This window comes from Lepisosteus oculatus, chromosome 25 (assembly GCF_040954835.1).
Source record: "Lepisosteus oculatus isolate fLepOcu1 chromosome 25, fLepOcu1.hap2, whole genome shotgun sequence".
Taxonomy (NCBI): Eukaryota; Metazoa; Chordata; class Actinopteri; order Semionotiformes; family Lepisosteidae; genus Lepisosteus; species Lepisosteus oculatus.
The window spans coordinates 4352817-4370594 of record NC_090720.1 but is presented as its reverse complement, the minus strand read 5'-3'; the positions used below and the strand labels follow the sequence as shown (position 1 = coordinate 4370594).

Sequence of the window (17778 nt, the reverse complement as noted above, 5' to 3'; positions counted from 1 at the left end):
TCGGTGCAATTTTCGATTCAGAGTGCATTAAGTAAAAAGGCTGCTCTGCTGGAGAATGCACTCCATGCTGCCTGAAAGGGCACTTAGTGCTTCCTTGCACTGTGACATATTGTAAGATGTCATACCCAGGGGTTTCCAAGGAGACACACAAATAGGAGCCTGGTGGATGCGGAGAAGCAAGCAGTCTTGAAGAGCTGCTGTTGAAATGGACATAATTTCAAGTGGATTTTAAAGTTTGTTCCCTCTTCCCTTGATATAACCAATATATCTTGGACAGGAAACTCATTTTTGTTCTGTAAAAAAAAACAAAGTAATGTGTAAAGAGACGCTCCACTGTGACAGTAATTCTTGGTCAATGAGGCAAGACATCCCATAATCCTGTGATGTTTACAAGCTCAGTGATACCTTGGTCGCCAGCATCATTGGTTGTGTTAATGAATGCAGTGTCTACTTCAAGTGAACTGTGAATTTGAGTGACTTGCCACTTAACTGAAGAAAGGCCTTGAGTCTGATTTTCCCTATGGGCAAACTGCCCACCCCAGCTCATTGTTCAATGAGCAGGTTGGAGATTGTTTGCCCACAGGGCAAGTAAGAAATCTATGTATAACATGTTTTTAGAAGCAGTATTTGAGTTGAGGATTATTACTGACAAATTAACTACTACCCAGTGCGAGTGAGACCACTTGTTTCTTCAGTGTAGTTAGTGAATCCAGTGATCTGCAAAACTGGTGAGCTAGTGATCTGGAGCCTCTTTCCTTAGGGAGCTACAGTATAACTGTGGTTTGAAAACGTCATGTGAAGAAATTGTCTTCTCTCCTTACCCTGTTTATTTTACCAGATCAGAGAGTAGTGGAATAGTTATGCGATTGCTTCTGTTTTTTATCAGTTTTATGATTTTGAGAATAATGCTATCTGCAGGCATATACAGTATATTGCAGGTAACAGAAATATAATCTACAAATATGTAATGATATCAAAGAGAGAAAGACTTAAATGTTTGTGTAAAAAAAATTTAATCTTCCAGGCAATTTTGAAAATAGTTTAAATCATATCGGGGGTCAAAGGAGATGATGAGCTAAAATGACTAGACCTTTTTGGTCTTGATCAAAAAAAGACTACAATGGGACCTGATTTGCATATTCAAAAATGCATTGTCAAAGTGAACCAACTAGAAAACACAAGCAGAACCTACGAGGAAGAGCAAAAACATAAGAAGAGGCTCTTCTTTATACAGATAAGTGTAGGAGTATGGACGAAGAATCCCCTGCCCTGCTGCTGGGGCAGATGCACTAGCTCTGTGAAACGCTTAGATCAATTAGCTATTGACAAAACCAACTGGATGATCTGAACAGTCTGCTTTTGATTGGAGGAGACTGTGGGGCGGAGCGGTTCCATTGTGGCTAAGGATCTGCGCCTGTGGCTGGAAGGTTGCCGGTTCAAATCTCGCGGCCGGCAGAGGAATCCTACTCCGTTGGGCCCCCGAGCAAGGCCCTTAACCCCAGCTGCTCCAGGGGCGCCGTATAAATGGCTGACCCTGCGCTCTGACCCCAGGCTTCTCTCTCCCTGTCTGTGTCTCATGGAGAGTAAGTTGGGCTATGCGAAAAGACAAATTCCTAATGCATGAAATCGTACATGGCTAATGAAGTGATCTTATCTTATCTATTGTCACCTTCCTTGTATTGTTGCAGGTTTACGTAGGTTTTCAGAGCTAGAAGAAGATTGGCACCCACCTCCAGCCAATCAGCGAGTTGAAGCGGGACGTGCGAAATTCCAGAATCTCATGTTAGCCCCTCCACCTCCCAACTACCAGCCTTTTCTACTGGTGGATGAAACGGAGAAGGTATGACAGATACTTTTATTAAAAACTGATTTGTGTGATTAGAGAAATTCACAAGGCCAGCATTAACTGCAATTGTGGGCTGCAGTCAGGCCAACAGCCATATCACCCTGCAGCCCACACCTGGCCGCCCACTGAAGCTCAGCAGGTGTGAGCCTGGCCAGTACCTGGATGGGAGACTCCTGGGAAATGTTGCTGCTGGAAGAGGCGTTAGAGGGGCCTGCGTTCTATGTGGGTCCTAATGCCCCAGCATAGAGACGGGGAAACTATACTGTAAAAAGGTGCCGTCCTTTGGATGAGACATAAACCAAGGTCCTGACTCTCTGTGGTCATTAAAAATCCCTGGGTGTTTCTCGAGAAGACTACGGGTGTTACCCCAGCATCATGGCCAAATTTCCCATTTCCTGTCATGGCCTCCTAATACTCCCCATCTCTGAATTGGCTTCATCACTGTGTTCTCCTCCCCCCTAGTAGCTGATTTGTACGTACTGGTGCACTCGGGCTGCTGTTGCATCATCCTGGTAGGGCAACACATTGGGGTTGATGGAGGGGAGTCCCCGTTACCTGTAAAGTGCTTTGAGTCGAGTGTCCAGAAAAGCGCTAAAGAAATGTAAGGAATTATTTTTGCAGTTGTTTTAATTAAAATTTAAGATCTGAGGTATAAGGGAATGTTCCTCAAAGATGGTTGTTTGCTTTTGAGCCCATCATTTTAAGTTTGTGCTGCCATTTGTCTGAAATATAGTGATTAATTCAATGATGAATAAATATTTTATATTTTTTGGTGCAGAAACTGATCCCTACAACAGGATCATTTGTATTCTAAAATATAATTTGTTGTACACCTGTGCAGGCTATGGATGCAGGTTTCTTTGTATGAACTGAAAATTGAATTAAGCTTCCAATTAGTTGGTATGATTTGTTTTTCAATGTTATGTTAAAACTTTGCAGTTTTTCTATTCGTTGAAAGCTACAGTATAGCTGTTTTACAGAATGAAGCAACCATTCAAATATTGCCTTACATGTGAAAATAAGAAGCCAGACTTGCAGTACACAACACTGTGTATCATTGTGAACTGTAATTGAATTTGAATGCTGTTTATGTTCCTTCTTATGTTGTTGTTCTGCACGTGTATTTGTGTCCTTTAAACTGCAAAGGAAAAGGCAATAAAGTATTTGAACCAAGGATATGAAGGGTGAAGCCTCTGTTTCCTTTTGGCAATTTCCTTGTGCTTCTCTGCCCTTGATAATAAGATCATATTGTTAACTGCTTGTGGAACATGCCATCATGTTCTTTTATCTGAAATTCAAAAGTTTTGTTTTTCGTTTTTAACTATGAGTATTTTTCTCATCTCTCAGCAAAAAGGAGCGAAGAAGCCAGCTGGCAAAGGGCCTTCAGAAAAAGCAGAGAAACTGACATCATCCCAGGAGAAGAATGCTGACAGCAGGTAGGAATCTCGGCTTTATGCCGAGATAAAGGGACTTGTTTTATGAACTGCAAATTTGATATTGAAATATGTGCCTTCCATCCTCCTGTGTAATGTCACAGCATGTGTAAAAAGGGTGACCCTTATACTTCTCCTTCAGAGATCATACTGGAACTTGAAACATTGAGGTTTCATGTATCAAATTAAAGGCCTTGGTTGTTTTTTTGCCGTTTATTTCTGAAGTGCATTATTTGTTTTCAAACGTGTTCTCTGAATACAAGCAATCAGAACCAAAAAGGGATGCTCAATTCAAACATCGCAACATTTTAAGCAAAAAAAAAAGTCTGACATTTTAGTCTCATGTATTTATTTGCCTATTGGTGCAACATCTCAGTTACTGGACACTGCTTAACATTTTAGTGCAGAAATAGAAAAAAACGATAAAGTGTTAATAGCACATTACAGTTTTTAAAGACATTACTGGTGATTTTTTTATGTGATTTTATGTTTTACATTAGATTAAATAGCACTTAGTGATTTCTTCAGAAGACTGGTAGTAGTGTACGATGTACACAGCATGGCATTAGCAGAGTTAGAGTCCCAGGTGTTAGCACTAGCAGGATATTGCTTTGAGGGGGGCTTGCTTCTCTGTCAGTCTCTCTTTTCTGAGCAGACAGCTGGGAGGGAAAGGCTGTTTAGTTCTGCAAAGGACATAGCAAAGTGAGAAGCTATAGAAAAAGGTTACTATATAGCCAGAAAGTTGAATAGAAAGCAAGTTTTCCTTTTTGGAAACCTCTAACAATGTAAACTCTCACAGTTAACAAATCGCTAGTTAATTGCTTCCCCTCCTGACATCCCACATCAATCAAAGACAGCATAATTAAGGGGGGCAAACCCACTGGGGGTTTATTCTGCCTGTATCCAGTGTTTGGAAGATAATTGGACAGTAGGAATTTTCTCTTTTTGTCCCAGATTACTGCTGTAGTGCTCCCGAATGCTCTCTAGTGGCCTACTCAAGCATTTTATAACGAGTGATGGAATTTAACTTTTTCTGTTTGGGCAAATAATTATTTTGCTTGTTAAGAATTTCCATGGCAAAATACTTTATTGCTTAATTTTTTGCGTTGTTGTTGATCAGCCAGCTGTGAAACAAAACAAAAAAACTACAGATTTATTTTTTCTGAATAAATGGTAATAATTATTTAATTTGTGGATCAACTCTAATAAATTAATCCATGGTAGAACTGAAATGCAGATGGTGGACTTTGCATTTCAACTTTGCAGTTGGACTTTGCCAGTATCTGCGAATTCAAATATGCATAAATCAAGACTTTAGGACTTTAAGATGACCTTAAAAAATCTTGGTCTTTTTCTTCATGAAGTAGTATGATCCGAAATGGCAGCAGAAAAACTGCATATTACACCAGACTATCAAAATTAAACCAGATTTTAAACTGTACAGTATATCAAACTCTATAGAGAATTAACCCTCTGCATACCTTTACCATACGTATTCTGTTTAGCTCTCTATCTCTCTGTGAAAAATAGTTTAACTCCTCTTTTTTTAATGGGCATTGAGCCATTAGCATTCCAGACACTGAAGATGTAACAACAAATGTATTTGTTGTGCTGAGGTTACCTTGGAAACTCCAGCTTGAGAATTTGAAGTGTCTGACTCTAGGGGGTTAAAATCATATTGGCTCAAGTTTTTCATGTATGTCGTTCTGGAAATAAGGAGGCCTGGTGCATTAGTCAGTTTGTAGTTTTACTTGACATTGATTTTTTTACAGGTGAAAATGATAATTTTATCATGTTACTTTCACTAAAAGGAAGGAAGCTCCTTAGTCGTATTTGATTTTTAACATTTAAATCAAGCCAACTGTTGTATTCTAATGCTCATGCAAAAAGAGTAAAAAAGATTACAAGCACTTGAATGCTTTCTAGAAGATCAAGCGACCTACCTTAAATAGTAAGTACAGTTCTGATGGCTCTTTGACAGATACATCTGTACCACAAGCTGAGCCATCAACACCTTGTATTTAATCACTACTTTTCTGAGATTAGTGCATTTTCCTATTACAGTTTATCCCAGGCAGTCTCGGTCCCATTAACCTTGGCTTTAGTTTTCCAACCAGCAGTGCCATTTCAAAACCTGTTTCCACTGTTCAAGTATCCACATATGCAAAGTGCTGAAAAAGTAACCAGCTGGTGCCAGGCTTCAAATGGGGCAGGTGGTGATAGGAAACAGTGCCGAGATCCTGGAATAAGAGCACTTGTTATTAACTTAATTATACAGTGAGTGGAGGTGGAATGTGCACCACGTTTTCCCATAGAGATTTGACAGTTACATGTTTTCATCTAGTCAGGTCTCTTTGTAGTCTCCTTCCTGTGTGCCAGCACCTGTCTCCTTTGAGCGCAGTGCCAATCAGTGCCCATTGTGGCACAAGTGCTTAGGCTTTTCAGACAGACAAAAATGCCTGTGTAGGTGTGTGAATTCCTGAAGTGGAGCATGTGAATGAGCTCCTAACACTATGACAGCAATGAAGTTATGTACGAAACATGCTTTATATATATATATCGATGGAATGGCCCATGATTTTGTCTTTCATTCATTCAGTGATACGTAAAGGGATACACACATTCCCACTTTGGAGCACTAACTCTTTACATGACCTTGGGCAAATCTTTGATGTCCTTTTGCTTCAGTGTGGCAAAACTATAAAAGCTTTAAGAAGCAGGGCCTTGAATAGAAAGATAAAACTGCATACCTTACCTGGTGTGGGCTTTCGGGAATCATTTCTGAGGCAAAATATTAAAATATGAGTTTGCTTATGTGAATGTGCCAGCAGCAAATTCTTGTGCATAAGAGCAAGGTCCCAGAAATGGCAAATTGCATTTTAACACAGAGCACAGTAAAAAACAGTCCTAGAGATTCATCTAAATCACATTGTTAAATCTAAACTATTATTCAACTTTCTCATGTGTATACAGTATATCATGGGTACATGAATCACACACATGGTCTCCTATTTTATAAAACTGAAAACATGCAGGAAAAAAACATTTCTTTTAGACAACTCATTATAGTGTAAACAAATTCATTAAAATAAAATGAAAAACGGAGAGAATTCACAATGAAGCATTTGGCTGTTAATGTTGAGCAATCAAGAGCACTGTAGCATTCTGATCATTCATAAACGCATACTTTTATATGTTCTGTCTTGGTAATGCTAACAGCTAAGAAAATAGCTTCCTTATGAAGGCAGGTTTTCAATGTTTCTACAAATCATGGAGATACTGTAGCAAACCTAAAATTGCTGGTTGCTGCACATTTTGGGTCTGTGTTCTTAAACAATTTGTGTGTAGTAACACATTCTGCCTTGAGGAAAAGTGCACTTTCATGATGAATTCTCAAACACAGACTGGATGAGCAGGGTTTTGCTGTTTTTGAAAATACTCGCATACTTGGCTTCGACACAAGCATGCTGAAAGAAGCTCTGACCTCTGTGTGACCTGTGTACAGTACTTATATTGCTTAAGACAAACACTGAAAACTGTTTCAGTCTTCATTCAAACACATCTTCATAAAACATCACACCAGTTTGTTCAATGGCTTTCAGTCACTTCTTCATTTTATAGATATGTTGTTGCTTTCCCCCATTTTTGCCGTTGAGGTATTTAGGAGATTCTATGAGATTATATGGGCCTCCATGCGTGACAAACATGACAGAACCCAATGAGCTTGAAAATGAGGAGAGAGAAAAGTTTTCTTAAGAATGCTTTTAAAAATGGCAATAAAAGAAAAAAAGATTGAAATAAAACACTCGGCTGGAGGTGATTGTGCAGTTGTCTGACGACCACCCACCTCATTAACAGCGCAATTATTTTAATTAAGAGCTTGAAGAATAATAAATTAATCAGCTGTTGGTCCAGGCTGATGGAAGTGTTCAAGGCTTTTTATCCAGCTTGAATAGTTGATACAACCATCTAAATTGAACTCCTAAACCTGTCATTTACACTTGCCCTGTCAAAGGGAAAAGTCTAGTTATTGGAGGAAAGCCAGAAAGGAACACTTCAAATCTGGGGCATTCTGAGAAAAACACATTTCTTCATTTAACACTTGAGACAATGTTAAATTTATCCACTCTTAATTTCAACACAATGTTTGATTTTTATGTATAGAAAAAAGTAGCATTACTTTTGGGAATTTTGAACTTCAGCAGTTTTTTAAAGTATTCTGCAAGGCCCAAAATTAATCCAGGGAGGAGAATTTTAAATGCATTTAAAGTCTGAAAAAATACTCTGATTAATTTAGATTAAAAACACTTGAACAAAATGCATACTAAAAACAACATGGATTCTGTAAAGCATGGCTTTATTTTTTGTTCCATAATTACTTGTTAGTTGCCGTCTGAGCATTCAGAAAAACTCAGTTGGCAAAAGTATGGTCATAGCCGAATATAGACAGGCACATACTGTGTACGCAGCATTAAACAAAATGTCAGTGTATTTAAAAGCCTTTTTTAGATAAGAAGGAAGATATCTAAAGCTAAGGCAGATGTATAACAGCTTTGAGTATAAAAACGTCTTAAATATACTGTGTATTGTGTGAATTTGTTGTTGGTTTTTTTTTCTTTCACCAAATGAAAAATAATTAGGATATTTTCTGGCATTTTAATTGATGTGTAACTATCTTTCTGAAGGTTAAAGTCAGATGAACAAAGTTTCAAGTCAGAACATTGAATAAAAAGGGATGGTCTTTGTAATAAGCTGTATTTTGTAGGTCAAACGCAAATTTTTGCTTTCCAAGAGACTCATCTGCTTGATCTTCCATAGAAATATGTTATTTCAGCTTCTCATTTCTTTGCTTTAGATTACAAATAAATAAATAGAATTAAATTGAATCCAGTTCAGCATATCTGTGTTCAAACAGAAGAGAAGTTTAAAGCTTTGAAAGTCTGGAAAGAAATCCTTAAATTGCTGAAGGCTACAACAGGAGCCCTGTGATCTGGAACTGTACTGATATAGTCTTGCATCTGGCTCACTATAACTCTGAGCTCTTAATGATGCACTCTCTGTATTCCATCAATGAACATTGCAAATCCCAGTTAGAATTGGCTATGTGTTCCAAAACATGACTTCATTCCATCAGAAAAACAGTGCATAGGGAAGATTTGACCCCTGCTTGACCTATGGAAATACAATGCAAAAGATCCCCCTTGGAAACAGCAGGAAAATGAAGACTTCTGTTCAAATAAGTTAGAAAGGATTCGACCTGTCCCACATGGAGTGAACTTCAGAAACAGCTACGAATAACTGTGTTAAAGGACTGGCTAAATGTAAGGTTCACACTATGATCTGTGAGAAGAATTTTTCTTTGCGGTAGTAACTGAAAACATTTAAAGTAATTTTAGGCTGAGGAGAGTCTTTTCTAAGCTGGAGGATGAGCAGTCAATATTGTGTAGGTGATTATAGTAAATGATGAACATCTAAGTTCTAGTGCAAAATGGGTTAACATCAATGTGGAGTATGACTGTAGGAAAGTACTAGGTTTAATCCTCGTATTTTCCACCCATTTTGTCATTTTCAGACAGAAAGCAAAAACAGCATAGGAAGGAAGTTTAAACAACCTTAGCTGTGTTGCAGTAAATTATACGCACTAGGTTGTTTTCAGTTTTCAATCTCAGTTTGTTTCGCCAGACATTCATTAAAGAACATCTAGAAATGCGAGTGTGATTTACATTTCACATTCATCAAAAATTGCAAAACAAAACCAGGGCAGTAAGTTGGCTTCTATTATGGTGTGGGGGTTATTCCGTTATGGAGGTAATGGCTTGAAAATGTTCCATTATTCCCTTTTGTGTAAACCTCTTGTTTTTGTGTCTTTGTCCGGATGCTTAAGTGGATGGATTACAGATTGTGACCTTGTCATATCATAATGTATATTTTGAAGCTGAAATGTGGTGGAAAAAGGAGCTTGCCAGTTAAATATAAACCTTTGAAGAAAATTATTAATGTAATCTAATGGGCTGCAGTGCTCTATAGTTTAGTCTAAGACTACCCTAAGATCTGTGATTCTTTGACAAGACCCCTTGCCCAAATTTATATAAAAGAAGGAATGCATTAACTCTTATCCTGGCTGGAAGAAAGAACATGATTAACATTTTTTATGTAAAACAACAACTTTTCATCAATGTAGAGTTCAGCAACTTACTTCCCTCAGGGAACTTAGTGCAGCAACTGTGTTTGGGCGCATTCCTCCATAATTGTAGAGCACAGCGTGTAACTGCATAGGCGATTACCCATCTGGAACTGACAGAGAAGTTATTCCATGTGAAATGCCTGTAACCTCAACTTTGTGGATACAGCACATGGCTTTGTGTTGTTTTTTTGCTGAGTGGAAGAGGTAACCAGGTTTACAAAAAATCTATTATTGCAAGGAGAAGCAAAGTGACTTTATTTGCCCAAACCTTGAGTCATTTACATGACTTGTCTTAACTCATAATACCTGCAGGCTTTTTTTAGTTCTATCTTTAATTTGTGTATAGTCTAAAAACTGGTAAAGTGGAAACAGAATATGAACATTTTATTCACATTTAAAGGTGGGTTTCAGGTAGCTCCAAGCACACTCTCCCTATTTGTACTACCCTTGATCATAAACACAGAAGCTTCTCTGAAAAGAGGAGCAACTTCCAATTTTCATTGCAAACTCATAACCCTTAACCTTATTGAAAGGTTTAAATTCAAACGAGTTATTTTAAAGTCCATGATTAAACAAAAACTGATAACGATCAATTGCTGTCTCATATCCAGACAGTGACTGACATTATTTCTTGTTAAAAAGACATCTGAAATAAGAGACCTCACACAGATGAGAATTTTTATACAAGTGCCAAATGAAGTCTGGATACCCTGTAATTTCTGTATGCTACTATTGTTTAAATTCACCCATGTGAGATGCAACATTTTAATCATTGATCCAATTAATTTGAAAACCGTTTTCCCCCTCTGTTCATTAAACAAAAGATAGAAAAGCACCAATGAAGAAAAAAGGTTACAAAAGGACTGATTTCATACTGTGCAATTTCCATGATTGACACTGGTGCCACAACAATGTGTCACCCTGCTAGACAACCTCACCTCACAGGCCTAGCTAACGGGCCTCTGGGATAGCAGTCAGGCGAAACTTTTAATAGCACTGCAAACTGAAGGGCCTGTATTTAAAGGTAAGATTTTAAAGGTTTCTTAAACCATGCAGTTAGTTTAATATTACACTATTTTTTTCCTTCACAGTAAACTCTACAATAGAATTCAATCCCCCAGCAGCTTTAAATAATGTCAATCTCCAGTTTTAAGTATTTCTAAGAAAGGCAGAATATTTAACATATAATCCAAGCCACATAAGAAATTAGTATTATTCTCAGAAACATATACACATTTTGGAAATTGTTTGTAAATTTAATTTGAACCAGGTCCCCAGATCTGCCGCACATGACATCAGGAGGTTTATTACCAAGCACCCCTTTTAGAGACCTAAAAATGCTTTAATCTGGGAAACATTCTAAACTGCAGCTGCATCTTTCCTGATTTATCTTTCTTTGTCAAACATGTCCCTCTTCAGTTAAAGCTGAGGATCCTCCGGCAGTATTTTTTATTATTTCATTTTCTTTTAACTAAACTTTCCTGAGATCAACTTCCCTAAAGACATTTCTTTAACATGAAGTAGTATCTCCACAAAACGATACAGTAATTCTCAAAAGGCTGTCCTATATGAATTCATAATACGCCCTCATTGGGGTAATGGATATAACAAATGATTGAACCTCAGAATGTAAATGTCATAAATATTAATGGAGAACACAGCTTGCGGTGAGCTCTGAATAAGCTCAGGTACAAAGACAGTGCCCAGGGAGTGATTATCAAAGGTAAATAAATAAATTGAGTCACAGGGGGTTAAATTCCCAGTCATCTAAAGCCTGCAGCAAACACCGTACTAATTGAGCTGCTTTTTTCATTCAGAATAAGTGAATTACATGACAGTCCCCTTACACTAGTGGAGAAGAATGCATTTGGGAAAATGCTGTACAAATAATATATTTTTAACTCGTGTTTTAATGCATGTTGGAGTAATACAGTGTAGATCAGTTTTCGGGTTTACTGTTGCCTACATCTTTTTTTTTAACAAATTGCAGGTTAGGAATATGTCTGAGGTTTCTGAACCTTCAAAACGATTTTTTTAACGAAATTGCAATACACTACTTTTCTACAAAATGTTGAAACCAGAATATGCAATGTATATACAGTTCATACATGTGGCTATATGAGCTATAGAGTTTCACCTGTTGAAAATTTGACTCACTGCTATCAGAATGTCCTTTTATATGAAACCTTCCATGAATTCATCTCTATTTAACAAATTCCCAGATTGGAATTACTTGGTTCACTGCTACAGCATAGGATGAACAAAAGTGGTTTATGATTTTTGCAGACATGCCTATTGTCGAGTGCTTTCCTTTCTGATGCAGGTGATAAAAGTGGTCTGTCAATTATGACAGTGCAAGCTCACTGGGGCTTAGCAAGTCTGTTTTGTGCTCCAACTCACTGACACTCAGCAACATTCAAGAAATTGTGGTTAAGGAGTCCTCAGAATTACATAATGACATAGTCATAGTCAATAATGACATACTCCAAAGTTTAAAAAGCAAGATCTTCACTGTGCACCATTGACTTTAGAGATTGGGTTACCCTGGAGCCCTTTCCTGAACATCTGCAAAGCATTATTTTCATGAAAAATCATTACACCTAAACCTAAGCAGGTCAGAGCACCCTTATACAGGTGGGTGGGTCTGTTAAGGTGAACAGGTGTTGATTAAATATTTAATATAGTTTATTTAAAATCACTGTGGCATTACGTAGTAAAAATTAACAATGTTGACATTTTTGTAATTTCCTCTTGTACTCTAAGGAATGAAGGAATTTCAGAGACCTATCTATGCAGAATGCATTTGCCGCTGCACAGTCCAGCATAAACTATGTTGCTGTTTTTTTTATTTTGTTATATATCTTGCTTGGCTTAGTCTATGTGTAAATATTGCCAATGCAGAGTTAATATTAAAGCCGTTAACTAGCATCACAAAAAGCCTTGAAAACTGGAAAAGTAAAGCATTTAAAGAGAAAGAATAATTTAGTTTCATTCTTAGATCAACTGATAGATCTACAGCCTGCCTAGTTTCCAATGAACCTCTTGGAGACTGAGAGTTCTTTCATTGGAATGAGATATAGCTGTGAAATAAATCAATGGGGACATCATCCCTTCTACATAGAGAATAAATGAAAACACACAATGGCAGCAGAGAAACAGCCTTTTTTGTCATTTCTTTGCCTCTTCCCAGTGAGTCCAAGAGGAGAATACATTAACAATAAACCGAAAAAGCTCCAAGTTCCCGTTTTTTGCCTATTGAATAGGTTTGAAGTTTGAAAAATGAGCCTGTTCCCATCAGCAGCAGAAATAATAAATAAAAGCAGGTGCGAGGGGTCAGAATTGAAACCAGCTGGATATGACGGATGTGATTCGGCTTCTCTGGGTTTCAATCTTTAATCCCTGTGGCTCAGCTCAAATATCTCTCATCTGACGTAATACAGAAATTAAAAAAAAATAATAATCCAAACATATGGAGAGAATTGTATGGCACTGCAAGTAGACTTACCCCTTCCAAAACACATCACAACAAAAAGGCCTTAAAGAGGTTTTGCATGAAGGTTTTAAAATGTTAAGAATGGAATAATTTCTGCCTCTAGCAATTTCTCTTGCAAATGTCTACTGCACCAAACCAGAGTAAATCAAAAAGGAAGGGAAAAAGTAGAAAAATCGAATCCAACATGACAGCAAAAACAGTCTGGCCACTTTAACTTCATATAACTTCACTTTAGGGATAAAGGAAGAAATCCTTGACCTCAAAAAGTAGCCATAGATCTGGCAAAGACCTGTATGAAGCATATTATTCAATAAATGGGCAAATACTAGCAGTTGTGAAATTTTGTTCTTCATAATCTGCTTTTGTGCCATCTAAGAATATAAATACCATAAAGTGCTGTCCATACGTATTTGGACAGTGAGAATATTTGGTTTGGCTCTGTACACCAGCACATTGGATTTGAAACAATGACTATGGAGCTCTTTTTGTATTAAGTTTGGCAAAACCGGATATTATGTCTAGTTTTTCTCTGATAAAAGTTTGTTCATCTGTAACTCTTAACTGTGTCCAACATGCACATATTCTTTTTTGTGAATGTTTTCCAAACAGTACAAAAATAAAAAATAACAAAACCCGTTCACCCTTCCCAAAATGTGCTCAATGCTACTCTTCCAATTGTTTCTAACTAAGGCCTCATAAACAATGGTCAAATCACTATAACTAGGTGTTCTCCATACACTGTAAGTCCTCACAGTCACTCACTGGCTTCATGGATCTAGGAGTCAAAAGATCTGTAAAAATGTCAAAAAAGTCCACAATCCGGTGACGCCAGGGAAGAGAATGAAGAGGCTTCTAACACATCACCAACAGCTCTGTGCCTATAGTCAGGCCAGCCAGCAGGGGCAGTTTCTTCCCCTGCAAGAAATTTGGATCGTCATCCAGCACATGGAATTTCTCAATTGGTAATAAAGGCAAACAAGAAGCAACCAGTTTCCAAAGCTGACCCTCTTCTGGATGCTCCCCATACATGTGTAAAATGGTGACAGTGGTATCCTGGACAGAGTGTACACAGGGAACTCAGACCTAGCCTGATGTGGACATGTGTGTGATATCCAGTACACACGGGAAATTGAAGTGGATCATTCAGCGATGAGGATTTTGGGTGGCAGAATTTGTATCCTAAACATATCACCGAGGAAAGTTTGCAACATGCATGTCCCCATGCTCTGCTACTAAAGTTTTATATGAAGTCTGTAATAAATAGACATAAAAATGGAAAGCCAATACATTTGTGCCTGAGGTCAAACAGATTATGTATAGGGTATCTAAACAACCTTGTCCCCTTGGGGGAAGCCATAGACGTATATTAGTTGGAAGCACAGCTACAGAAAGAAAGAAGAGCCTGGAAGTCACAGAATAAGCAAAGACCCTCTTCATTAATATCTGCTAGAATTGTCTCTCTAATGTAGTAAAGTCAATAATTACCTGAAAGGAGATTCCAGTAATGGAGAATTTTGCATGCCTAGTCTCCTGTGATATTTTTAGATATTTTCTTCTGTGAGAGTCTTTCAACTGAACACCATCAGTATAAATCAGTTTGTGATTTTCTCTATGGCGAAACCAAGCTTTCTTCCATTGGGTGCCAAGTTAAGGATTGTCGGGGTGAAACCAACGAGTTAGTAGGTGCAAAAACCAGACAAAAATAAAATTAAAAATTTGGCAGAGCCAGGGCTCTTGCACACTTTCACTCTGTAGAATAGAACATTGAACTGGCTCATGTATCAATTGATTCTTAAAGAAATGTCTGGCCATAATAAAGCAAGACGGCTTAGCTATTATAAGTGTGGGCTTTTTTATTGTACAGTAAATTTGCTAAATCTAAGCTTAGGCTTTCTGAGTCCGCTCCTAACCAAGCTTGTGTTCAAGTGTGCTCCCAAAGTTCATTAGTCCCAAGCTGTTCATGACCTTACCAAGTGACATCCTCTTTTCGGGGTTCCTCAAAAGGCAACTCCACATCCTGTTTGTAATGGGTTCTCTGAACTTCAGTATTTCAGTAAAATCGTTTTTTCTCTTTCTTTTTCTGCTCCATGTCGGCAAAAGCTGGGATGTTCTCCCTTGGGGTTGTGAGAGACAGAGAAACACACTCTGAAAGATACCCATCATATTGTATATTTAATGAAAAGGGATGGCAGATACAGGGTGACTGTACCTCCCAGGCATTCTTTGTAACTTGTTTTTTCAGATCTTTCAAATTTGCTTTCCAGCAGTACAAGTGCAATTGCAGGTTCACAATGCCTCGCTATTTCTTTTTTCATTTTACAGAAGTAGGGCTCAGGATTGTTCTTCAAATGGCTCTTCTTATTCGGAAGAACTACTCCACTACGCCCAGGTTCAGATTGCAGACTGTTCGGCATTCTTGTCTCTTAATAGCATCCAACAGTGCCTGTGTTTCATGAAAAGAGATTCCTTTAGGGAGACGACAGAATTGAAATCTGTGCATTTGTGGACCAGTATTATGTATGGACAAATGAGCAAAATGGAGTCTTTATAGAATGTAGCTGGGAGCAAATTAATGGCAAAAGACAGCCCTGTGACAAGGGAACCATTGTGCAGGAGGTTAACAATGTTGAGTAGACCCTGTCTCATATGCTCTGTGTACAAAAAAAGCCCATGTGCATGCACTTCTGTTTGCCAGCAACATCCACTGACATGACCACTAGCTTAAAATCTGTAGAAACATCTCTTTAAATGAAAGTGCACAAAGTTGAAATAATCTTCGAAAAGGTTGGTCAACTGGTAAATAGCTGATGTATGGAGAGGAGTTGGATTGTAAGGTCAGTTCCCACCACTTGATTTGTTTATCGGTTACTTTCCTTCTGTTGGGATTTTTTTTAAATACCCAAATTTAGTATTGAATCTTACGCAACAAAGCGAATTGCACCATAAACTTGTTAAAGAATAAAGCCCTTCCCTTTTTCCCAAGATGTGGCTCAGTTTCTCAGCATCTCTCTACAACCTACAACACCCAATGACTTCCTCTTTCAGGCTTTGCCTTTTCTGCCTTTCTTACACTGTCAAGTCAAGGATGTATTAATGTGTAAAAATAAAACCACTGAAAAGTAAGCAAGAGGGGAATTTATGCATTTGAATTGGACCTCAGTTAACCCATTTCCTGCTTATTATAGTTTATCTCTCATGACCATCTATTGCATTGAGTTTGTATAACAACATTGAGTATCAAGCTTGTTTTCCTATTCTTTATGTGGATGAGGTAACCTGCAGTAGAACGTATTGAGGATCTATATATATATAGTTCAGAGATTGGTGCTTGGCTTTTCTTAAATATCTAGTGATATTTAACCTGCTTTTTTAGGGTACTTAAAAAAGATCACATTTAACATTTGAACTAATATAATCATTACAGCCTTGATGGAGTTTTATGTTTAGCAGTATGTACAGTAGTGTTAAGTGACTGAGCACAACTATTACATATCAGGATACTGTATATACAGGGGCTCTGGTTTTCTCCCAAAGTCTTAAAACATACTGGTAGGTTATTTGGTTTCTGGGAAAATTGGCCCTAGGTCTGAATGTATGCTTGGCATCCCGTCCAGGATATACCCTGCCATGTGCCCGTTGCTTGCTGGGTGAGGCTCCTGCTGCCCTGCTGACCCTTAATTGGAAAAGGCACTAGAAAATGGATGGACAGATATGTACAGGTACTCATTTTAACTAACCTGTGAAGTATTTTGGTATATATACATAGGGATTTGATACAAGCAGTCAAAATCCTACTGGGATTTGACCAGGTCAACTTCTCTAAGATCAGTAGTTAAAGACATGGGCAATATAAGCAGAAACTAAATTTAGGGCCTTTTAAGACCAAGACCAGGATGGGTTTCTTCACACATTGGATTATGTTAGTCTAGTATTTCCAGACTATTTCCATATACTTTATTGGAAGTTTACTTTTTGGGATCCTTTAAAAATGGAGTAGATAAAAACTAGGACCATTGACCAAATGGGCATCGTATTGTTTGTAACATTAGTTACAATGTGTCGTTGCCTCAAGTACTCGAATCATGGTGCAGAAAGTCAGCTATAAATGAAAATACATTTTGAAACATCAGTGAATCCTGGTAAAAAGCAGGGTGCTAAAAATGGATCATATTCAGGTATATGAAAATGAGCCCAGATTTTATGGGTCTCGGCAGAATCCCATCGGTATTCATCTAAATATAGACTACTTGGCCTGCTTGGATAGATTTGCATTGGTCGTAAAATATATTGTGCTCAAGATGGTGATTTCAATGATTGTCCACTATGGGAAGACAGCCTCACAACCCCCTGAAGAAGAATTTCCACACCTAAGTTTCCTTGTCAGACGTCTTTGGTTGAAGTAACAATTCCTATTGCCCTCTTAAAGGGACAAGTGGCTGTCCAAGGAGTCTTTACCGTCCAGGTCCCATTAATTTTAATGTTTGAGCTGCAACCATTCGTGAGCTCTTAACATTGGAAAAGGCTCTAATCCGCACTGCATCACTGTACTAAAACAGCACTTCTATTGACACAGCTTTCATCTTCAGACAAAAGACGGAGAATGCAACATTTTTCACTCTGGAAGACATGTTTTGGTGGATAATATTTTTTATTTATATGTTGATAAAGTGGTGATTGTTTTTACCTTCCCAGAGAATTCACACAAAGTCTGTTTCTAGGGTGTCTTGCCAGCTTACAGATTTTTTTTTTTCTGGGCATGCCTGCTACCCTCCGGTGGCCTGGGGTCCTGTTCAGCATGTATCCTGCCTCAGGCTTCAGCTGC

The 17778-nt window shown here is 38.0% G+C and overlaps 1 protein-coding gene across 4 annotated transcripts in view; it reads left to right on the top strand.

Annotated features, from left to right (window-relative positions):
• Positions 1-17778, top strand: part of LOC107075574 (MORN repeat-containing protein 1) — a 165296-nt gene that overhangs the window by 40466 nt on the left and 107052 nt on the right. For all 4 annotated transcript variants that reach the window (XR_011183659.1, XR_001477079.2, XM_015337156.2 and 1 more), the window contains exons 12-13: positions 1689-1840; positions 3194-3282. Coding sequence is in view for 2 of the 4 variants with exons in the window: in XM_015337156.2 (XP_015192642.1) it covers positions 1689-1840; positions 3194-3282 (241 nt within the window). In the remaining 2 variants the exon portion in view is untranslated. The remainder of the gene's footprint in view (positions 1-1688; positions 1841-3193; positions 3283-17778) is intronic.